This window comes from Lathamus discolor, chromosome 4 (genome assembly GCF_037157495.1).
Source record: "Lathamus discolor isolate bLatDis1 chromosome 4, bLatDis1.hap1, whole genome shotgun sequence".
Lineage (NCBI taxonomy): Eukaryota > Metazoa > Chordata > Aves > Psittaciformes > Psittacidae > Lathamus > Lathamus discolor.
The window spans coordinates 106,515,291-106,540,224 of NC_088887.1; the positions used below are offsets into that span (position 1 = coordinate 106,515,291).

Genomic DNA, 24,934 nt, shown 5'->3' on the forward strand with positions numbered 1-24,934 from the left:
CTGGGGATAGAGGTTTCCTTCCCTTACAACCTCTAGTCTCCTGCATATGAAAATGAGCTTAAGCTGCAATTATTCTCATGTTAGGGCCCTTTCACACCCCACAGAATAAATAGAACTTGCATGCAGCCAAGAATCAGGCCTGGGACTACATTTTCTCCTGCTGCTGTTGCATTATTTAGAAGGTACCACAGCTGGCCACCTCTACGTGCTTAAAGATGCAGACAGAGATGGGAGCAATCAGCTTTGTAGAGGAGACTATCATAGGAAAGCACATGAAAAGTGGGACATAAGGAGGGATTTGAAGGAGGAAAGGGAAATAATTTCAGGCACAGGAAGGTGCGTTCTATTCCAAAGGGGGAATGATAAGCTAAAGTTTATAAGAACCAGTTATTTTCAAGAACACATCTAGCCATGCTGTGGGCAAAGTCCTACCTGCACACAGGGTGCAGGAGCTCTCTAACAACAGATCTCATTCTCCTTGAGTGCCGTACATTTTGGAGACAGCAGAAGAGGAGTGGCTGAAATGTCAAAGCAACTTCCAGTCAACAGCAAAGATGCTAATAATGGGTCCTTGCAGCAGAACTGCTGGTTTTGTTTGAAATCTTTGGCAAGCAGTCCTTTTTAAAAAATGTGCCCAGAAATGAACCAAGGAATGGTCTCTGCATGTGTTACATGGAAAGTTTTGCAGTAAAACTTCATGGTTTTCCTTCTTATTTCTTGTCTTCATGCTGTTTAGTTCAACTAAGAAAGGTCTACCTTGCATTATTTTATTCCTCCTGGTCCCTACAGGGAAGGGGAGGTTAGTGAAGCAATCTCTTTGCTCAGCTTTTTCACAGCTTTTCTAAGGTTTCTTAGTTTCTGCTGCTCTTCCATAGCTTTTCAAGCACAGCTGGATTGCTATTGTAAGCAGAAAATGCTCCGGTTCCTGGCCAGGCTGTGAGTTGCAGGATTTGTGCGCACACAGCTGCTCTAGAGCATCCAGGATTTATTTTTTTTCCCATGGAAGTCTATAGGCTTTTCACTTTTTGCAGTCCAAGAGTCATTCTTGTTCTCCCAGAGCAAACTGAAAGGGACACAGTTCAGACAAAACCTTCCTCATCTGCTGGGATATTGTAATACTGTTAATAGCACTGAGCTCATTGAATGCAGCATGTCATCACAAATGTCTTGTTCTGATGGACTGCTACTGTGAGCAGTTCTGCTACTGCAAACAGCTATGAACTGAGGCACTTCCACATCAATGGAGTCCTGCTATCTAAACAGAGCGTCACCCCACTTCCACATCCGAGCATAGCAAGCATGGTAAAAACAATCTCAAAGCTCAATGGAAACAACAAAGATGTAGGAGACAAAGCAGTAGGAAATGGATGAAGAAACTCAAAAAGTTGCACATTTGGGTTAGCATGAAAGGAGAAATGGGGGTGACCACAGGATGAGATTACTGTAATCAAGGGAAGAGATGAACAAGGAATGGTCAGAAGGTTTCTTTCAGCAGTCAAGGTGGCTGTTTTCACCTTGCTTAAAGATATTGTGCCAGTTTCCTGTATATGCAACATCTGAGCGCCTCCAGTTTGGCTTTTCTCTGCAGTAGGTTGATTGATTGTTTGTTTGTCTGTGATTATCAAGGTAGCTACAAGTATATTTTTAAAGTTAGAAAAATCTTCAACCCAGTTTCTGTATGGTTAAAGTAATGCAGGAAGCCTGTGCTACCTTATTCTTCTGGTGACAGAGAAACCGTGACAACAACAGTGTTTTAGTGATGTTTTTGTTGAAGCCTCTCTAAACGAACACTGAGAAACTTGAGTGGTATAATGGAAGAACTTTGTTGCATAAGCCATAATACTTAATCATAAGATAACTCTTGAAATTATTTGATTCCCCCACCCAAAGTTTTCATTCTGAGTTTGTTGGACATTTCAGTGACTTCCTACAAACTGCACTATTCTTAGACTTCTCGTGTAAACAGGTCACAGACACTCTCCTGTCACTCAGCTGCTAAAACCCATCGCTTCTCAGTGTTCACAGCTAAAGCTGACTGCTATGTATATAACTCAGGGCTAATACTGATGAATATTATTCTTAGCATGATCAGTGTTCATTAAAATGTTTGGCCATGCAAAATAAGATGGGTCCGTCTTTCCTGCATCTTCTACGCCAGTCCCTAGACCTCTAGCTCTTTTCCAAGTCCCCTTCTTACCAATGAGACGAAGAAGCATGCGTTGTGTCTGTCCTCAGTCCCTACACATGCCAGCTGTCTGGCCAGTACATCTGTGCTGATTTGCCATCTGGAACCCAAAGCAGAAGAGGAAGCTGTTGAGCTCACTACACAACACTCGTTTTGATCCTTCTCCTTTACCCAACAGCTGGTTTTCATGAAACGCATAAGGTCTTATGAGCTCTGAGTTGTCCATCAGTTTTGGTTGAAATTGGGCAATGGGTTCAAAAACTACTGAGTGCGTGGGAGAGGACAGGATAGTGGCAGACGGATAGACGGGCTGGCTGTCAGATGGACAGACAGTGTGATCTTCCTAGGAAGCCAGGCTAAAGATAGCAGTGGGAGTGTAGCTTGTCTCTCTTCAGCACATTATACTTCTCCTGGGGCCTTCGTAAGTGCTACTAGAATCACTGTCAACACTTCTGAGCAGATCCCTGGGAGGTGCTCACTGGGCCAAGACCTTAGTGAGATTAAAACCAGCAGAACTTGGCACCTGCCTCTGCCGAGCTGCAGCTCCTGAAAGCAATGCCCTCCCTCAGCGCAGGAATTGAGCACTGCCTCACTCTACCCATGGCCCTGGGAGGAGGGCAGGGGATGCCATGGCATAACTGTCTGTAGCGTGATTTCCTCATGAGTCAGCAGAACCAACCCAATGGCATGCTGCCAGTATTTCTGTATTGGTCTTCCTAAACATATTCCTTTAGCCAAAGATAAATCCAAGAATGTGAGGAGAGCAAATCTTTATTTCATTCTGGGTTGGTTTTGTGGATTTTGTTTGGGTTTTTTTTTCGGTTGGTTGGATGTTTTGGGGGTTTTGGTGGGGGTTTTTTTTGTGTTTATTTTGGATTTTGTTTGTTTGGTTTGGTTTGGTTTGGTTTTTTAATAAACGTGCCTTAAAAGCATAACTAGGAGGGACTCCACCACATTTGTCAGACTTGCACTGACCCGCTCAACATTGAAAGGACAGTGTTTTGTTTTTTAAATGTACAGGATATTTCAAGAAGTCAGGATAGCAATCTCTGAAAGGACCAGTGGCTGCAGAGGCCTTCAAGGAGTCAGGCAAGAATCAAGTTGTCAACCATTTTCTGAAAACTCCTCTTGCCTCTCTGGCATCAGCTGGAGCAGTGGGAATCCTCTATCTAAGCTACTTTGAGACAAGAGAAATTTCAGCAGACCCTCCAGGGGAAAAACCAGTCTACCTCCACTCACAATGATCACGCCCATTGCTCGCTTTGCATTCTGTTTTCCTCCCAGTCTTTTCCTCATATTTTTCCACCATGAACGAATCTGTCAGTCTGTTTTCCATTTCTCGGGATTTCTGCCTCTTTTATTTGCTGGCAGAAGCAGCAGCAGTATGGGGTTTACTTCCCTAGCCCCTGGCTTTGGGATGAGCCTGTAGTGTAGCGCTTCAGCTGAGATGATGAGTGAAGAAAGGAGAAATAAAAGATCAAAACTTTGGTGGTAAATGGGGTTTGCTAACAGATGATGCTCAAGATGCCAAGCATGCCAGAAAGGATTTGCCCTGTTCTGCTGATCATGATAACTGTATTGAGACTTTCTGTATGTAACACTGTTGCAAATCCAGGGCCTTAAACTCTCTGTTGCAAAACCAGAAAATACAAGGCTGCAAGAATATTTTCTGTTGCTCCTTTTTCAGCAATAGCTGTATAGAGAAATGGTGCAGCACTGACAGATCTTAAACAGCCGTAACTGTTCAATAAACAACATGCCAGGCTTAGTTTTGTACACACTGCTTCTCTGGTGGGTTTTGGATGGCATCCACAATGCAGAACACAGAGTGCACCACTGGAGGGCTCACAAACTATTTAAAGAGATGTTATCTTATGACTAACTTATAAACTACAAGATTTATGCAGAGACACGTTGTCTCTAAAATATTCTGTTGCAAAGCCAGTCTTCCTTTTTCCTAGACTCTATGGCTTTCTCTGCCTTAGTTAATTAAATCTACCAATGACTTCTCTCTGGCACTAAGGCCTGTGTTCATAACATTTATCCCCCTTGCCCTCCAAAGACGTTGGTTGCATGGAAGTTGCCTGTTAGAAATGATCCTTGGCTCACGCTTGAGGAGTAGTTGGGACAGTGTGAGTTGGTCAAAACCAAACAACACTGGGAAAAAGCTAAGTTTCAATCACTGAATTTTAGTGCTGAAGAGTGTTCTGTAGAGTTACTTAATAACCAAAACAAAAAAGGAATAAGCTGTAAGCACTCTGGTCAGTAACTGCATTCATGCTGCTTTAGTGTAACTAAACGTGCTTGAGCTGTGGGCCAATGCTAACCTCATGAAGTTCAACAATGCAAAGCGCAAGGTCCTGCTCCTGGGTCTAAGCAATCCCAGGCACAGCTACAGGTTGGGCAGAGGAGAGATTCAGAGCAGCCCTGCGGAGAAGGACTTGGGGGTGCTGGTCAATGAGAAAATGAACATGAGCCGGCTTCAGTGTGCACTCGCAGCCCAGAAAGCCAACCGTATCCTGAGCTGCATCAAAAGGAGCATGACCAGCAGGTAGAAGGAGGTGATCCTGCCCCTCTACTCTGCTCTTGTGAGACCTCACCTGGAGTATTGTGTGCAGTTCTGGTGTCCTCAACATGAAAAGGACATGGAACTGCTGGAACAAGTCCAGAGGAGGGCCACGAGGATGATCAGGGGACTGGAGCACCTCCCGTATGAAGACAGGCTGAGAAAGCTGGGGCTGTTCAGCCTGGAGAAGAGAAGGCTGCATGGAGATCTCATAGCAGCCTTCCAGTATCTAAAAGGGGCTATAGGATGCTGGCGAGGGACTCTTCATCAGACACTGTAGTGATAGGACAAAGGCCAACGGGTTCAAACTTAAACAGGGGAGATATATATAAGGAAGAAATTCTTTACTATGAGGGTAGTGAGGCACTGGCACAGGCTGCCCAGAGAAGCTGTGGATGCCCTATACCTGGCAGCGTTCAAGGCCAGGCTGGGTGGGTCTTTGAGCAACCTGGTCTAGGGCATGGTGTCCCTGCCCATGGCAGGGTGGTTGGAACTGGGTGATCTTAATGTCCTTTCCAGCCCAAAATATTCTATGGTTCTATAAGTCTACACCTCAGTGTAACAAAAGTAATAATAACACCGTAGTGGGCTCAGACAGGATGCACAATTTTTCATTAAAAACTAATACCTGATAATGACAAATACATTTTGATACTACCAAAAACTTTTCAAACCATAGGAATAATTGTGGGAGGAATAATTGACTTGTATTTTTCAGGCTTAGTAATGCTCTGGTTCTGAGTATAGTAGAACAAATGCAGGTATCCTGAAGTCAGAGAGTAAGAGTTTCATTGTCCTTCACTGTGCATTTTAGGTCACTGTTCCTTCCTGGGCAAAGTTGCTATGAGACACAAAAAAAGGCTAATTTTGTAGTGGAAAGTCTGGGATGGCAGAAGTAGTGTTTAACCACCCACATTAGCCCTCTGGCAGATGTTTTGGGACTTCCTTCTGTTCTGAGTTAGTGTTGATAAAATGGCTGCAGGAATCCTGGTGCTGGGCCCTGTGTCCACACTTTACAAAATTATGTTTAAAAACTGGAAGGAATTCAAAGGGAATGATAAAATACAGACAGGGCTGGACCCATGCTTTATAATTAGGAATATGTTGGGGTCAACCTACTGAATTTAGCAAAACAGAATGATTATTTTTAAGGGCTGTAATTATCTATCTGGTATTACAGAGCCTCTTTCATCTCACAGAAAAGCCAGAAAGGTAGTCTAGAAAAATTCTAGTTAGAAATGAGATGTAGTTTGTTAGCAGACAAGTAGCTGACCATTGAGACACCTTAATGGGGTACAGGTGCAGTTAGCGTCACTTGTAGTCTTGAATTTTCCATAGGGTGGTTTTCTAAAACAAATAAGCCAAAATCAAATGTCCTGATGCCACTGTGTTTGCTCATGTAGTAGGAAAAGTAATAGACTCTTTCTACTAAAGAACGTTTAGGGAAACGAGATCTATATTACCTACAGGTTCAACAAGGAGTCTGGGGACAGCCATAAAGTCTGAGTAGGAGACACAGAAGCAGTGCAAATGTTGAGCCAGTGTTTATGTAGAAATGTAGGTAACTGTTTCTTATTTATTACTGACTCACCCTCTTGTTCTTGTCTCTGGAATCCAGCAATCAGGCAGACTTAAAAGAATGTATTAATTGCACAAAAAATGATTTTGAAGGTTTTTAAAAAAGCCAACTCATTCCAAACAACAGGATTCTGCAGTCACAAAGATTCCTTTCGTCACTGCCCCAGCTCTGTCTGTAACTCCAACCAAAGCATGTTTTACAGCAGAAGTAGAATGGAGATGGAAAGACAGAAAATCGAGCTACTGGCTTTACCTGAAAGCACATCCCACTGCTGAGCTCCACATGCATGCCCCATGTCTCCACTTTGTATCAGAATGACACCTCAGTTATTTTTGCACAACTTTCTTTTTTCACTTAATGCCAAGTCATTAGACCATGATGTTCCATCCCCATAAAGGTATAACTCCTATTATTACGATGGTTTTTATTTTCCTAAAAGCACACCAGGTGGTGTTGGTTCCTGGGCTTCCGAGGTGTTAGCTTGCAAGTCATATGACTTTGTGAAAATATTTAGTGTGCTGAACCTCTGAAGTTGGTGATGGAATACAGTGTAAAGAAAACAGACATATTATTATTTAATAATAGAAATGGTAAGTCCAAGAAGAGGAAATAGTCTGAAAACAGATGAGTCAACATCTTTTCTGCCCCTGTCTTTTGTCACCCTACGTGTATATGAGAAAATGAAAGAGAAATCAGATTGATAGTGCCGAACAGAGATTCTTCTTTTCCCAGCGTTTTCCAAGTGCCTGAGACGTGCCTCACCTATTTCCTTTGCAGTCTGACTCTCCTACAGGCTGTTTATCTCCTTGGGTATACCACATTTTGTCACGCTCCATGTTTTGTAGCTTATCATTGCATCAGCAACAAGAGATAAATCAATCTGAAAGACACATTCAAGGATTTTTGGTTATGATGGCTCTGATAATATAAGGGTTACCCAAGGAGCTTGTTTCCTGTTATTCTTCTACAGTTTCCAAAACTGTATATGGTGACATGTCCTTTTAATAGCCCCAGTGGTGCCATCATTGAGCAAATGGACAGAGTGAATCATGGGACTGTCAAGGGTGACTTAAGAAAAAGAGAAAGGAAGATTTAACTGAATTTCTGAGCCAGTGAGAGCTAAACCTCTTCTTTCTTTCACAGACTGCTAGCACTCTCATTGTAGCTGAAACCAAATCTTCTGGAATCTACAGCTGTGTGGCATCCAATAAAGTGGGAAAATCAGAAAGAAATGTCAGCTTTATTGTAACAGGTAAGGCCTAGTCCCCACTAAAGCCAAACATGTTTCCTGGTCCTGGAACTGTAACTGTTAGGCTCTTGTGGCTTTTTCATATGCCACAGTTTGAAAATTGTTGTAATGCATGCACCTGTAAATTCATATCATGCTTTTGGGTGATCCTAGAAAGGTTTGTCACAGCAGCTGGTCTGTACTCATCCCTCCACCAAGAATTCAGCATGACACATATTGCTCACAAATATAGGAACCTGTAATTCCTCCTTTTAAACCACCTCATCTCTGCAGTCACTCTATACATGAAATTTTACTGTATTGTCCTATGCCAGTAAGCCAGTATCATGTGTGACATTGACAGTGTCTACAGCCTGATACTGCTGCCAACCAGGAGGTCTCATAGTATAGTGTCCAGAGCAGTGCCAGTGTCTGCAGGCAGCATGGTGCTGGAGAATGAGTGCCTACGGTAACTGAGCAGCCCCTCACAGCTCTCAAGGACTATGGCAACTTTCATGTAGAAAAGTGGCAGGGTAAAAATTACAGAGTTCTGTTCTCTTCTCTGAGAAAGGCAACCTTGGATGTCATTTGGACCATGGCACTGAGAATACTCGCATTAGCTGCACATATGAGCATGGTCCCAGCTATTTTTCCATTGTAAGATGTGTTTAGATGTTCTCAGAAACAAGTTTTAAATGTTTGAATTCAGGAATTACTAGGAAAAAAAACATAAAACAATGAGTTTTTGAGAATAACTACTGCATGATTTAGCAGCATAATGTCTACACGTGCTATTACAAGGAATTTGTTTTCTGGCAGTAGATTTTATTCTGGTTTTGTTTACAAAGGGGTAGTACATAGAGCACTTAGGATGATGAGAAGTTTCATGGTAGGTCATTAAAGATATGTGATTCATTCAGAAGTATGAGAAAAGACAAAAAGGTTAAAAAATGTGGATATTTTAATCCCAAAATCATAATCTTGAAGGAGAAATGAAAACATAGTTTTAATGTATCCCTTTTAATTTTTGCTTTCTCATGTGTTTTTTGTTGTGAATCTTTTGCTTATCATTCTGATGAGTGATTTTCGTCTAACTCATTCTGCTAACACTCTGAGGTCAAAATAAAGTAGACACTCGCTCACTAGATACGCTTAACAAAGGAAGAACACTTTTTTGAAAATTATCCTCCCTCTGGATTTTGTGGACCAGAATTTATATTTTTGAAGTATTCTGACCAGCTGTAGTAGAATCATAGAACACCAGGTTGGAAGGGACCTCAGGGGTCATCTGCTCCAACCTTTCTTGGCAAAAGCACAGTCTAGATAAGATGTCCCAGCACCCCGTCCAACTGAATCTTACTGTCCAGTGTTGGGAAATCCACCATGTTCCTGCGGAAATTATTCCAATGGCTGATTGTTCTCACTGGTGAGAATTTTACTGTTTATATACCAATTCTTCCCTCACTGACGGTGGGTCTTTGTCTGCATCAACCTGGAGTTCTGTCCCCAGGGCCCAAGGCCCGACAGTGCTGGTAAAGACAGAAAATGTTGAGAACCTCTGCCTTTTCAGTATTGCTGGTGGCTAATTCAGCTCTCCTATTTAACAGTGGGCCAGTATTTTCCTTCTTTTTCTGCTTTTTATTTCCCTACCTGAAGAACCCTTTCTTGTAGTTTTTGACGTCTCTGGCCAATTTCCATTCAAGCTGAGCTTTTGCTTTTCTAACTGCATCTCTGCACACCCTGGCAATGCCTTTTTAGTTCTCAGCTGGTATTTGTCTGCTTTTCTATCTCTGGTACATGACTTAGAAGCTCACAATTAAGCCAAAGGGTGTCTCTTGCTTCATCTGCTTCCCTTACCTCTAAACTGGTTTTGTGCCTCCAAGAGAGCATTCTTTAAAAACCCCCAGCATTCTCTAGCTCCTTTATCCTCCATGGAAGCTTCCCACAACATCCTTCACAACTGAGCTCTGAGCGAGTTGAAGTTTGCTCTTTTATAATCTAAAACCTTTGTCTTAGTACTAGCCTTCATGGCATGACCATTGCCACTTGGGACTCTACTTCCTGAGTTCTTCAGTTTAAAGCCTGTCTCATGAAGTTGGACAGCCTGCTGCCAAAGACTCCCTTGCTTCTTCTAGACAGGTGGATCCCATCCTTCTCTAACAGGCTATAGTCACTGAAGGACGTCCTGATGTCATAAAAGCCAAAATCTTTATGATGACACCAGCCACAAAGCCAGAGTTGATTTACATTGCACATCTATTTCTGGCTGCACCCTTTCTTCTCACTGGTAAACAGGAAAAAGACAACTCGGGCATCAATACTTTTTGCTTGCACCCACAGAGCTTTGCAGTCTTCCTTGATTCTGCCCAGGTTCCAGCTTGTGGTGTCATTCATGCCCACATGAAAAAGTAGCAGTGCATGGTAGTCTGTGCTCTTGACAGCACCCTCTAATATCTTGGACCTTAGGTTCCAAAGGCAGCACACCTCATGTATCTCCCTGTCAGGCAGCAGACGGGCACCTCAGCGCCCCTTAACAGAGCCACCCACTGCAAGCACTAATCATTTCTTCTTGTGGTATCCACTGTGGGCTGCTGGTACAGTTTCTTCCTTGCAGACCTTGCTCATGGGTGTCTACAGCTGTTGAAGTTTCATATCATAACGCACTTCCACAATTAGAAGTGTCAATTATCTGTAAATACAGAAATTTGGTAATAAGAATGAGAAGTATAAACAGATAAGTGACACCTAGGCAGGTTGTCTGTTAAAATACAGAAATGAGAAGAATATCTGCATGTTCTATTAATGGATGTGACAGGAACATTTGACACCTTGAATATGACTGCTGTCCCTGTTCTCAGATCAGTTTTGCTTTCCTCCCTATCCTTACACTGTGTCTGTTTGGACAGAAAGTTAAACAACAATGTATAATTCTCCATAAATTAACATGCCAATGATGCTGTATTCTCATCTTTATGTGAGGACTTCACATGTAACTTTGAGCAGTCACTGCGAGTCACTTACTGAGGCTGTTGCCCTTTTAATGTGTAAGATGACAAATTTGGCCTTTTCTAGCTCTTACTCATCAGTCTCCAAAATGCTGCTGGTAAAATCCTGAAACCAAATGAAGCTGTATTTTGATCAGCCCCATTCACTGTATAAAAATCTCCCTTTCAAAGTTTTGATGGTTGTTTCAGATATTTCAATGCAGGGACATGAAGGAGTTAATTTCCCTGCTTAGATCTCCAATCCTTAGATCTTGACCAGGGATAGAAGGAAATCCTTCTTCTTGATACCAGACCTTGCATGAGAACATACTGAATGTTATGACTTTCTTTGATGACTCTTTTATTGTCTGGTGTTCAGAAAGAGGAGTGGCAGCTTTATTACAGCTTGGAAATTTGTAATATATTGACTGGTGGCAAACCTTCTACGTAGGGTGGTGAAATGTGTTTGTCCTTTTTGTTCCCAGAGCTGAGCACTTCAGTTGCATGACATGGAAAGTCCTGATCATCTGCTGAAGCTCAATTGCACTGATTGAAGGCAGTTTAAACAATCCTGCTGTTTTGTCCTTTCAAAACTCAAGTAAAGCTCATTATTCTGTTTTGCACACATAGTGCATCAGTTGGGCTCTGTAGTGTAATCATAATTCTTCTCCATCAGGCTGAGACCAAACTGCTGTGGCTGGATAACAGCCTGTTTTTCATGTCAATGAAACAAATTTGCTGAAATGCACACTGAGGGAATAAAAAATGGAGAGCCCTGAATGCTGGTGGATGAGAACAGGACACTACAAAGTATTTCCTTCTGATGAGTCCAAACCCAATACTTCAGGCCTTGTGTGACAGCTTGGAGATAGTTTGTCTTATGTTGTTGTGTCTGCTGGCACCATATGAAGCAAGCCTGAACTATGTAAATGTAAGCATCTAAAAGTAAGAGACGTGTATAAGCAGGAGAAGGCAATCCCTTGTAGAAAGGGGAGCTGCCAGAAAGGACTCCAAAGATCAGATGGAGACAAAGCCTGTCCTGAACAGGAATAATCTCTTTCCTTGGAGGTAATATCCTACAGGCCTTGTCCTGGGGATAAGAAAGTGCACATGTGGCTGTAGTGGTGTAAGGAGTCTCTGTTCTAGAAGAAGAAACCATTGGGAAGGTGGTGGGAAAGCAGAGATTGTCCCAGCAACCCTGTTTTAGTGGTGGCATGTTCCACCCTTTCAAGGACATGCAAGAAGGTATAACAAAGAGGACCCAGTAAGAACAAGCCTTTCTTAACTTATTGTAAGTTTCATTATTTCTGGGCTTGAGGTGAAACTTGTATACGTGTTTCTGGGTGGTTGGAGAGTGGTATGATTTTATATACTCTACCTGAGGGTGTAGGACATCAAGTCTGTGGGTTATGGAGTAGCTTTCCTTTCCTATGGCCTCTGTCAGACGAAGGGCATTTTTGAGGTATTGTCACACCGACTTATTTCTAAAAAGAAACCTTTGTTCAGAGTACAAAAGTAGCTGTGAGCCTTGTATAAAAGTGATGAAGAAAGATGGTTTCTGAAAGGTCTCATGCTTGCTGAAACAGAGTCTCTGGAACAACACCTCTATGCCAAATTTAACTGTGGTAGCCCCCTTTCCTCCAGCCTGCCCCTTTCCCTACATTTTTGGGCTGTTTTGCTGGCACACAGCAGGCCCATGGGTGTGTTTGCAATTACAGAGGGTGAAACAGGAACAGCTCTGCCTTATCTCCCTGGTTTCCCAATGTCACTAAGCGCATTTTATTTTGAGATTCCTGATGGTGCTTGGCAAAGATAAACAAAATCTTCCATCAGGAAACCTGGGAGCTATTTCCACAGGAAGCTTCAAATCGCTAAAGTAAATAAAACCCTTTTACATTATTCCCAGCCACGTTATTTAGCTGGCCTGAGCCTGTAACAATTGGTGAGAGGTGTCATATATTAGAGGGCTCGTAGCCTTTAAACAAATGATTCCCTTGGAACCCTATGCATTTTGCTTTTGTCTCTGGATTTATTCAGAAAATAGTCTTTCTTCACAGAAGACACATCTAGGAAGAGCTCCAGACCTGACAACATGGAAGTAGTTGCAACTATATTATTCTCTTGGCACGCTATCCTTTTACGTTAAAAATAGTTCATTTGCCTCAGCCCCAGGGGATCTTTATCTTCATCTTAAGAGTTTTGCTTGGCTCTTCCTAGCTTTTACTGAGCACTGGCATCTGTGAAAATCAAAAATTAGCAGTATTTCAGACCCATACTTCAGCTTTCCCAACAGATATCAGAACAATTTGGGATGTACTATGAGTAAGATGTACCAATTTCTTTCATCCAAATACTTCTCTGTGATCAAAACTTTGGACCTCGGATCAGTTTTGTGCCTGAATTCCATGTTTTTTGACAAAATAAACAGTAGGATTCACTTCATCTAACTTAAACCTTAAAGACAGATATCTAAGCCTAAACTGGTCATGAAGGATCTCTTCACAATTATGTGTGAGGGAACTGGATCTCTGTAATTTGACTCATCTTAAGGCAATGGGTTGCATTGCCCTTTGGAGCCTGTGTCACTCCCTGGCCTGTAAACTTTTGCCCATATACAAAACAACTATGTAGATGTCTATATTTTGATGACTTAGGCTAAATATGCTATAGCCTGTGTAAGGAAAGGTTTCATCTTAGTAGCACTTCCAGTGTTCTTAACTGAGATCAAAATCTGGTACCATGCACTCTTACATATCAAAAACAATGTTGATGATCGTCACTCATAGATAAGTTTCTAAATGTAAAGGGTTTTTTTTGCCAGAGAGAGGAAAAAAGGGGATCCCAATGAAATGTAAGAGGAACAAGTCAATACACAGGTTTCAATATCCAATCTGTTCGTGTAACTGCCTCCACTAGGTTGATCTTTGGACTATACCCCCGAACTACAGCTGATGATAGGCGCACACTTCAATCCTACTGCAAGGGCTCGATGAGTTCTACCAACAGAAATCAGGCCTCTCCCTGGAAGACATCTACAGTCAGAGAAAATTCCAGTCCAGGACTTGCAGGAGCTACTCTACCCTGTGCTTAACACTCAAGGCTAACTGTGGAAAAGAGGATAATAAGGGCAGCAACTGATGCCAGACTTTCAACAGGCAGAATTTTGGAAAGCAGCAGTGAGCAGGTCATGTTCATGGTCCCTTTGGGGAGGAAGGCAGCTCAGTTTGTATTGTGGGGATTTAGGCAGAAGCTATCTGATAGATTGGTCAGGCAATGAAAGAGATTACTGAAAGAAGATGTAAGATACTAATCACGGGAGATCTACTCTTATGCATCACTCTTATGTGAAATTAAACCCAAAGCAACTTTGGTGAGCATGGAACAGAATGGAAGACGGTGTTGAGCTGTTCATGCTCTAAGAGGCAAGAAAAGAAGGCATGATTCTCCCTAATGGAAGACAAACCCATTCTTATGATTTTGAGTGAAGTTCACAGCCAAGTGCCGTAGCAATTAGCAGTGAAAGAACAATTGAAAATGGCCAAAGTCAATGTCACTTGACTGAGAAGGAAATGACTTTATCAGAATATTGGCTACAAATAACCCCAGAGAGGTTGCACTCTAGGAGCAAAACTTGGAAGTGCTTTCTCTCAGGAACTTGCTTTTGCTTTCACTGAGGTCAATGGTGTAACTCTCCCTTGCTGGAGGGATGAGCCCCAGGTGGAGGCGGCCGGGAGCCAGTCCTCACTGCCACGGGTCTGCGCCGCTCCCCTGGTGGAGGAAGCTGCAGTAACAGTACAACTAACTGCAAACGTGACTTTTTCAATTATGGCTTTATATTGTTGGCTAAATTACTCCTTTCTGAACTATTGGCTATGGAAAATGCTTGTGAAAATTTAAGTTGTATAGTTAGTGCCATGATCATTGATTTCTCTCAGGTGGAAATATTGTTCACCTATGTTTAGTGCCAAGCAGCCTGAATAGAGTGATCTTCATCCGAATGCTGTTCACACACAGCCAGCCACTGAGGCCAGAGGCTAATGTTTCTGCTTTCCTCTTGAGTGGCTAGCGCACTTTAAATGCATGAAGGGTAAATGCCTCTGTTCCAAGGGAACTCTCAGGCTTGTAATCACAGATCCAGTAATTTCTCAGGATTTGAAGCATTTGTAAGAAATAAGACATAATTTGTCTGAATACTTAGGAATAACAAGAAAACAATATAACCAAACATGATGAGCTGCAGTATTTTTCTACTGTTCTCTTGAGATTCATTTTCTCTCATGCAAGCTGGAGCTGAGATCAGAATTTTCCTCCTTTTTCGTAGTCCCACTGTGCTGTCTTTAAATAATTCTCTTTTGGTACCTTGCCCCAGTCTGTCTTAACTTGGCATAACACTTAAACAAGCTCATTACTTCCAAGAGCGACTACAGTTTACACTGATGTCTGAGCCCAAGTGTCTCACAGCTCCAAGACAAATTATAAGAGTAGCTGGATAGGAAAGGAAAGATTAGAGACTTCAGCAGGAAGACAACAACATTGATTAGTACAAAGGCTTCCTGATAAAGGGGAAAATATACGCCGTGTTAATTTTGGCTCATTCATTTCATATAAACTAAAAAGTGTTCTTGATTTTTGACAGATGTACCCAGTGGATTCCATATTAGTTTGGAAAAAATGCCTATTGAAGGAGAGAATTTGATATTGTCCTGTTCTGCCAACAAATTCCTGTACAAAGACATTGCTTGGATTTTACCGAGGACAGTCAACAATCAAACGAAAGCAAAAAGGTCTCTCAAAAAGGAGTACTCTGTCACCCTCACTCTGACCATCAAGAATGTTTCCCTGGCACACTCTGGCACCTATGCCTGCCGAGCAAGGAACATATACACGGGGAAAGAAGTGCTTCAAAAGAAAGACGTTACAATCAGAGGTGAGCACTGCAACAAAAAGGCTGTTTACTCTCGGATCCTCAAATATAAAAGCACAAGGAATGATTGTACAACACAAAGCAATGTAAAACATTAAAGGACTCATTAAACAGTAACAGGTGTCTCATATCATCTTGATTTTTTATTACTGTTGCTACCTTCCAGGCCATGAGGTGGTGCACATTCCCCCATGGGTTGGATGTAGGAAGAATAGCAAAAAAATCATAACACGTGAGCTTCCAGTTGAGTTCAGACGGGTGTTTTCTGCTTTGACAAGGCACGTGGAAGCTGGGGTTTGGAAGATCCCCTGTGCTACATTTTGCATGTTGTCATTTTTTCTCTTGCTGTCTCCTACTGAGCAATAAGGAAAACTCTGGATCAATCTTTTCTTCCACTTTGATATCGGCCTCGTCAAAAGTGTCAAAGCTGAACAAACTGATTAACTTTAAAAACTGCTGTTTTCAGTCAACAATGGACATTTAATAAGTTAACTTGAACGTGCAGAATGAGCACAATTCAGTTTGAGATTGACTGGACTATATATTTTTTATTTTAATCTGATCTTGATGGACTTATAAATATTACCTGCTGAGCAAGTTCTAATGCTTATTTATTTGAAATTATTTTCTACACTAAAGTACATTAATCTTAAAAAGTATCTTCTAAAAGAAGTATGCAGGGAAGAAATAAAAATGTTGATATAATGCACAGACCTATCATATCATTTATAATAATGATGATTTTAAAACTGGCAGACATGAACCGTGTTTCTCTAAATAAATCCAGGTAGACTTCCAGTTGCTGTGTTGGTCAATTTTTAAAGTCAGTTCTGCACTAATGTAAAAAGCTACTGATTGATAAAAATGTGAGTATTGCTCCTGGCCTGAAGGTTCAGGAATTTGTAATGTTGTAATTATTTTATTAAATGAGAAATACTACACTAACACGACTGACAAGGTTGCAGCCAGCACAGTGAGTTATTTAATATGTTTTGAAAAATACAAATTCAAAATTGAAGCCATTAAAAATATTCATTGCTTTTGGTATGCAAATGGCAATTGGATTTATTATGGGAATTAAGAACCAGACAGAGTGTTGAAGGAGAATTAAGGGCAACCTAAGACTTCCTCGTGAGCTTTCCCCCTTTTTAATTCCTTCGTGCTGATTTTGCTATGAGGTGTTTCTGTGTATTATAAATGCTGTATAAGGAAGAAGTTACTATTTTTAATAGATCTGATAACTTTATTTTTTTACAATACATAGCTTTTATTATTTTTGGTTACACTTATGATTGATCATTTATATAGCATTTACATAAGCCGTAACAAAACAGATTGTAGTGACCAAAATAGCTACAGCAAAGGAACAAAGTGGCTGTGCTTCTAAAATAGAGGGTGACAACATGACAGTTTCTTGCGCTTGAGAACTCACCAGACTATTTCCTCCTTTAGGTATCGAGACTGTGTCCCACGGCTAAACTTGTCTTTCACGTGGGAATTGCTTTTGTCAAGTGTGAAAGAGTAAACAATAGCATTTCCCCATAATGCCAGTTTCATGGAGCCTAAAATGCTTAGAAAACAATTGATAACCTGGAAGTTGTCAGAGTAAAGAAAAGAATAATCATTTGTATCTTGAAATGTCACCTATAGCCTGCTTGCGTACAGTCGCTCTTTTGTTCATTATTAGTGTGATGGCTTCCAGAAACAATGTTCTTACAAAGTGATCTGGCTCTCTCTTTTTTTAACTAAAACATGCCAAAAAAGCAAGAAAAATCATTGGTGACTGCTTAAAAATGAGGCAAGTGCGCTCTTTGGCATTTGCAAGTCTTCAGAAGGGTTACAATACAGAATTCCCTTTTTTTACAAGGCTCTTTTGTGAGAAGACATTTGATGGCAAGGTGGGCGGTGATTACAGGACGTTATGAATTTTCCATGGTCTTGGGAGCCGGAGCACGGTGACTTGCAGCAGCCAGTTGCCAGGCAATATGAGTTTGGTTCAGAAAAAAGAAAAAGAGATGTGGCTGTTAGACTGTTCCTCTGTGAAACTGTTGTGAATTGTGATGATGTATACCACTGCTGGGTGGACGTCCTGACAGCTTGGTCTTGACCATGCTTGAAGAGCCATGCTGTGCAAGGGCGTTGTAACACCCAATGTGGCTGCCCATGTTGGGAGGCACAGAGAAACCTCACTGGAAACTTTTGAGGAAAGCAGTTCTTGGTGGCCAGATAAAAACTACTGATGTCACTTTTAATGTCCTCAGATAACTGGAGAATCTCATCGGTTTGGGGAGTTTCTCTGCCTTTTGTTGTGTAATATATTATTTAGGGAGAAAGGTGTGAATTATCTCTTTTTTTTAAGTGTTAAAGCCTGTATTTATATTTTTGTACTGATTAATAAAAATAAGTGAACAGACAACATAATCATAACAAAGGGCAAAAATGGACGGAATGCAAAAGTAAACCCCAAAGTGAAAAAATTGTAATGTTTTCACTCTGTGACTTCCCTGTTGCTCCACTGGGCCAAACTCTGCCTACAATGAAGCTCCTCAGGGTAACTGAGAGCAGAGTTTGGCCTGGCAAGGCAGCATTTATGGGCAGGCACCAGGGCTGACGATGAGCCTGGGGGGCTGCCCTGGGTGCTGAGATGTTCTTGCTGGTGGCCAGGGCAGTCCCTCAGTTTGAGTGAGCAGAGAGGGGTGTTGCAAACTGCCCCCCCTTGGCTTCACTGAAAAAGTGAATGGGAGAAATGTGTGGTTTGCAGAAGACAATAATTCTCAGGTTGACCAAGTCCTTGAAAAACCAGCTGATTGCAGCAGAAAAATTGTTGAAAGTACGCTAATGGTGATTTAAGTTTTAAGCAAAAAAAAAAGTTTTTCTTAATATAAAAACCCATCTTTAGTGTATGGCTATAAACAAATTAAAATTAATCACAAGTAACTCACAGAATGTGTGATTTGCCTTTGTTCTGTCATCTTGACTGCCTTCATTTTGGACGCCTGGGCTGGGGTGTCCATCACGGACTACCGATAAATGTGAGCTCTTCTCAGCGTGCGTATGTGGACATGTATCGGATGGCACCTGTTCATAGACAGTGTTGTGAAAAATGGAACTGTGCAAAAATCAGGTGGGGTATCAATGAGAAGAGGGCAGTCTTCTTGGCTGCAAGGCAAACATTGTTGACCATGTCATTGCGTAGGTATTGTGAAAATTTACTTTACAGCCTTTCTCATGAGCATTACTCTTTGGGAAGAGAGAATAAATTCTCTACTACACTGTAAACAACAACAAAAATACAGCCTTGCGTGTGGAAATTACAGACTTGCAGCTCAGAAAAGCCCAGACTGGTCACAGCACAGTCCTGACTATGTTGGAATTAATTTCAAGGGGTGAAAACATAACGAAGCCTACTTTAAAAGTGCTTTTCATACTATGGGGTTCATGCACACTGCATAAGCTTGTGGAACATACATAGGTGCTTAATTTTTCTGGAGAGTTTTTATTTGCAGCTGGTAACAGAATGATTGTGAAGATGGAAATTATCTGACGGTCAGTTTTTCTGAAAAGGTAGATTGATCTTCCAAAGACAGAATGTCAGAAATTCAGCTGTTACAGTACTTGAACTTGGCTTATCTGTATCTATTGCAGTCTTAAAGAAAATATTTGCAAAGAGTTGGTTTCTGCTTTGTTTGGTTTCATATTTTGAACTGTGTGATCTTACTGTGTTAATAATGGCTGATTCTGGAAGTGCCCTCGAAGGGAAAGATTGCAAATAATCACTTCTTGCAAGATCGGGAAATTTGGGGGAATCTGCAGAGCATCTGCATCTGTGAGATTGCTTGGGACTGTCCTGGATTCTCCATCACTGCTTTAAAGGAACCAAAATACCAAAAAGGATAATGTGAGAGCTGCAAATGTGACAGAAAGACGTTGCCATGGAACATGCATAAATATTGCAAATATCTTGATCTTTGTCAGGACAGCCTTTGGCTCTGTACAAAATGGTGGAAGGAGTGGTAAAGGTTTGGAATGACTGAGAAAGATTGGCTGTTTTGATTCATATAGGAATAACACTAACATGACGTTTATAGAGTGTTTCTGAAATGCCCTTCTGGGAGGCCCTTGGGAAGAAGCAGAAGAGATGAGACATGCTTCCAATACTCATTGTCACTGAGTGTCATGGAAACGTGCTGTATTGCATTGTGGTCATATGAATGTCAGTAAATCAAAGTAAAACAGGAGTGGTGTTGGTATGCTGTATGGCCTGCTAGCACTCAGCTTTGGGCCCTGCCGCCAGGTTTTCCAGTGCCTGTGGGATGCCAGAGGACATGGGCACATTTCTTACCAACGTAGTTTTGGCACATGGGCTGTGGTGTGTTTTGGCCAAGCCTTGCTGTGTTCAGCCAAATATGTGAAGTGCAGAAGCGGAAGAATTTATGAAGACTTTGGGACATGTAACGCAATACTTCTGTGCTTATGATGTCTGGGTTTAGATGGTATGAGTTTACTGAATATGATTTGTAACTGTACTCTTTAGAGTAAGTAAATGAAAAAGGTCACATTCACGGGTATCGTGGTGTACAAAGTCGCATGGTCTGTCAGTGCCACAGAGATGCTCTGCTACAAGGGTGTCCTGCTAATTGTTAAAAACTTTGGTGTCACAGTTTGTTTCTCTTGACAATGCAAAGCTCTGAGCTCTCCTAGAAACTCACTGCTTTTGATAAACAAATACGGTTGGTAATGGAACTGCGGAAATCTTCGAAATTCTGTCATCATTGGGTCTTCATAACTTGTTCATCATAACTTGATGAGTAATGAGAGTACTCTACACACCAAACACTTTAGCAAACTGAAATGGTAAATAAGATCTGTGAACAATGAACTTGGTAGAACTGCCACAGCAATCTCTAACATTGGTAAAATGCTGGTAGGGAAGATAATTAAACCCCCACAGTTACAAGAATGTAAAACGGAGGTGTTGTTTTGTCTTGTAGCTCAAGAGGCACCAGCCCTGCTGCGGCACCTTACGGATCAGACAGTGAACACCAGTAACTCTGCCATATTGGAGTGCCAGGTTCATGGCATCCCCGAGCCCCAGATATCCTGGTTTAAAAACCATGAGGAAATACAGCAAGAATCAGGTGAGAGCTCTGTGTACTCACCTACCTTTTGCAGCCTTCTTATTCACCCATCTGCTCTAGGTAGCTATTTGCAGAGTCATTGGCATGGGTACCTGGATGTGAGGAAGGAGAATTGCCCAGGCATTACAGGCAGGCAGGCAGCAGCACAGGTGCCCTCAGTTATTCCATCTCACCCCAAAACCTCAGCCAGACTCTAGGTATAGACACAATAGGTCTCTATGGAGTCAGTGTAAAAATTACAGCTCTCAATTTGCATCTTAGAAGAATCATCTCCAGAGAAACATACTTCTCTCATTTGACTACAGAGGGAGCCTAAGGATCAGGTGTCTTGGCCAGCGTACAGCTAGACAGGAGAAAACCAGACTTGTGTGATGTGTGTAGGGGTACCAGGGGTGTCTGTGGCTGGGTATGGAAAGTCTGTTCTTGATTCACCAAACTAAATCCAAAACCGAAATGTGCCTGTTGGCAGCAGAGGAATCCAGGTCTTACACAGCAGAAAGGAACAACTTCCCAGGTGGCATGCCGCAGCTACAGGAAAACTCTGTGATTTGTTTACTGCTGTGTCTAGGATGTGGCTTCAAAGATCAGCTAAGGCTATTTATTCAGCACTGCTGACACCACAGGCATGGAAGTGTTCCTTGGCGATTGCAGGTGTAAACGAATGATGGGGGAAAAGGCAAAACCTTTCTCATGGAAATTCATCCACATTCAGATCAGTAGCACACAATGAGCTAGTGTTACAAGCTCAGCAAAAATATTCAAGGTTTGGTCTATAGGTACTTGCATCCAAAGTGTACTCTTCAATAGCAGTGCTTTACGAAGTTTGTGCTTATGGTTCTGTCCTGCATTATTGGAAATTACTATAAAGTGAATAAAGGCAACTGAGAAAAAAAATTGAGGATTTTTCAAAGTGAGTTGCAAGTCTGTACAGACTTGCGGCCCAGGTATGAAATCTGGAGCCAGATTCCATAAAGCTTCACAGTGACCACATCGTTGTAATGTGCATTATTAACACTCCCCTCTAAAATGGATGCTATGTGTTTAACTTGGGTGTGATGCAACACACAAAGTTAGTAGCCAGAAAGAGGGCAGGTCAGCGTGCTTTATTTAGGTACCTGAAACAGAGGGTGGGAATGCATTTTGAGGGAATGGTAGTTCTGGTGGAGGCAAACTCACAAGTGTGTACTTGACTGTATGTTTCCTGGCTATGCGGTGCCTTAGAGGGAGTCCTGAGGCCGAATCTGCTCCCTGCTTCTTCCTCACTTGCTGGAGTACTGCCCAGGCTGGCTTCTGAGTTGGCCTAGCTGGAATAAACAAGATGTTGGAAGCTTCAGGTAACTCTTGTGTGTTAGGGCACACCTCATGGGATTTCTCGTTAGCTGGGGTCTGTCTGTGAAGGGCTTGTTCCATGCCACATGGGCAAGTGAGATTCGGAGTGAACCTTCTGCCCAGAGAGCCAGTGTGGATGCGTGGAGCTGGGTCTTGGAAGCTTGAGCTGCTTCTGGGGCAGACCTACACCTGCAAGTGCAGTAATCAGACCTCCCATTTTCCAAAAGCTGGAGACATGCTGAAGAACTCACCCGGATGACAGCATAGACACAGTGCTAATCAATATACACAGTACCAAGTGTTTCCAGATCATTCCTTTAGGCTGAGCTTTTTCACTAACACAAGTGCTTTGTAAACACTGATTTCCAAAAGATTCCCAGAACATCCAAGTATATTTGGCTTTCCTGCAGATAACATTGTGCTGTGCAGTCTGCAGCTCAGATTTCTTTTCAGAAGAACTTAAAGCAGATATTATTACACAAGGGTCTGTTTTTGTTTATATCCTGGCTCCCTCTCATTGCAAAATATTTCATTTCACAGGAATAATTTTAGGGCCCGGAAGCCGAATGCTGTTTATTGAAAGAGTAAAAGAGGAGGATGAAGGACTTTACCAGTGTGTAGCCACCAACTTAAAGGGTTCCGTGGAGAGTGCAGCATATGTCACGGTACAAGGTAAAGCACAGCTTTAAATGGGAAGAGCAAGCTTGCCAGGGTGATGTTCTTACTCAGGCTGAAAGCGTGGGGGTATGACTTGGGGGCTTATGTGGTGATCTCTGAAGGCAGCAATCTGAAGGAAGTCCTAGCAAAGGAAGCGTACCAGGTTGGAAAGGAAGCCTAGCAGGAAATGCTAACTCAGAGCGTGTTTACACTGACCTAAAAAGAAGAATTGCTTCAACCCAACAAAGATCAGGTCAGGGTAGAAGACAAATGTAAATTTAGTATTGTCAAAACAAACAAAAACCAGAATAAGGAACACTCTTACCCACTCATTTTCCCATTTCAGTTTAATTCCATAGAAATCAAAGACCTGCGATATTTTCATTTGTTTATTTTCAATGTAAAGCAAACTGCCAAATCGGACTAGAAGATTTTAGCCTAGCAATCGCTACACATGCATTTTTCAACGGTACTTGTTGTAAAAAGTAGGTATGATCTAGTTATTTCTGCAACCATTACTTGAATTATTTTGCTATTTATGTAAATGTCCGCATTGTTCTATCTCCTGCCAAGCTTGACTCAGGCCTGTGGCAGTGACTTCTGCCAAGAAATTTAACATTGCATAGAAATAATGTTTATTCATTGACTTTTCAGTTTCATGGAATTCAGTTTCATGAACCTTTTTGGTTCATATATTGTGACATAAGAGAAGTAGGTTGACATTTTCTATATAAGTCAGTACCATATATGAACTGAATTTGACATAACCATATCTTACCGATCTCATCTGTTAGGTAAATAGTTGCAAATGCATTTAGTTTTTTTTTTACAGAAGAAAATTTGACTACTCCCTGCCTCTCAGGAGGGGTTACATCTTTTTGGATGTTCTCATACAACTGCTAAATGTATCAAAATACTACTATTTGGAAACTACCCAACAGCAGAAGGCAATTACAGCTAGTAAATCAGTATTGATTTTCTGTCATGAGTGTGTCTCAGTTAATGGTGATTGCTGATGACACACTGATAGTTTTACTTTAAAAGATTTGGGATAAATACACGTACATGTGGACTGGCTAAACTGATGTTATCTAGGAGTTAAAAACAGTGTCTACCAATGCTAAGGTTATTATGGCTGTTATAATAGCTAAAAGAACAACTTGTGGTAAGTGCTTATTGTCCAATGCATCCTACTAATTGATAGTCCCAGGCAATGTAATTCATTATTGTATTGATTTTTAACATTGTAACTTGGCTATTTATTACAACTACAAGCATTCTGTCAAATGGCTTCTAGGAAGTCGTATCTCCTTGTCTATGATTCAGAGGAGAGGAAAGAAAGCAGCTAGGAGGACTTCTTCTCTGGCTACATGTTCTGAGGAACCACTGGCAATGTTCTTGTGTGACTCCTATGGGAGCGCTTAGATAAACAAAAGATGAAGTCTACCATATTTAAATTAATAGCTTTGATACTGGATGAGAACAAGAGAGAGAGTTTGTCTTATCTACTATGACCAAGGAAGATGCCTTTCCACCCTTTCTTTTCCTATTACATAAAAGGACATCGCTGCAGTTTTTTCACTCATTGCTACATTGACCTCTAGGGTCTGTCTCTCTCCCAGGGAAGAGTAGCTTCTCACCCCATCCCTGAGCCTGGAAAAGGTCAGGGTTTAAACGTGAGGCTCTCTCTAGGCTTTGCCACTTGCTTGTCTTTCTGAGAAGTACCATGAGCACCATGAGTGCCGCCATGAGCACCAAACCTTCCCTCCATCCCAGGGGCTCTCGGAGCATGGGGCTGCAGATCAAAGGGAGTGGAGCAACACCTCGTGTTGATGGCCATGTTTAGCAGATTGGAAGAGTAGTTTGTGAATAAGTCAGGAAGGAAACTGTCTGCTCTCTTTATTTCCTCTGAAAAAAACATTCTTATACTCACAGATAAAACAATGTGTTATTTTTGTATCTGAGATGGATGAATGGAAGGTGGAATCAAAGGGCTGTCTTTAAATAATCACAGCCCATGTTTGGTTTGGAAGCCGTGCTTGCTGGGCTGTCTGGGAAGAAGAGGGGATGCGTTTGTGGACATGTCAGAGCAAGCTGTCTGCTTGGTTTGGGCTGAGGAACTGAAGAGGCAGCAAATCTGCAAAGATGGAACCAGAATAGCAAATGACTGCCAGAGCACCCAGCAGGTGGAGGGAAACATGTCCCTAAAGGCCATGGTACACAAGCTGCTGGGCATGGAGGGAACACAGGCTTTCTTGGGCAGCATTTCTTCTTCAGCTGTGCTCTCTGAGTAGATGATTTGCCATGAAATTCTTCAGCATCTCTGAGCACCCACCCCAGTGCT

At 41.8% G+C, this 24,934-nt stretch overlaps 1 protein-coding gene across 3 annotated transcripts in view; it reads left to right on the forward strand.

The window, feature by feature from the left end:
- FLT1 (fms related receptor tyrosine kinase 1) overlaps window positions 1–24,934 on the forward strand; it is a 112,326-nt gene that overhangs the window by 53,494 nt on the left and 33,898 nt on the right. Inside the window, exons 12-15 of one of the 3 annotated variants that reach the window (XM_065678459.1) lie at window positions 7,474–7,582; window positions 15,179–15,469; window positions 20,458–20,604; window positions 22,474–22,605. In XM_065678459.1, coding sequence (XP_065534531.1) covers window positions 7,474–7,582; window positions 15,179–15,469; window positions 20,458–20,604; window positions 22,474–22,605 — 679 coding nt within the window. The other 2 variants (XM_065678460.1, XM_065678461.1) reach the window with 2 other exon arrangements.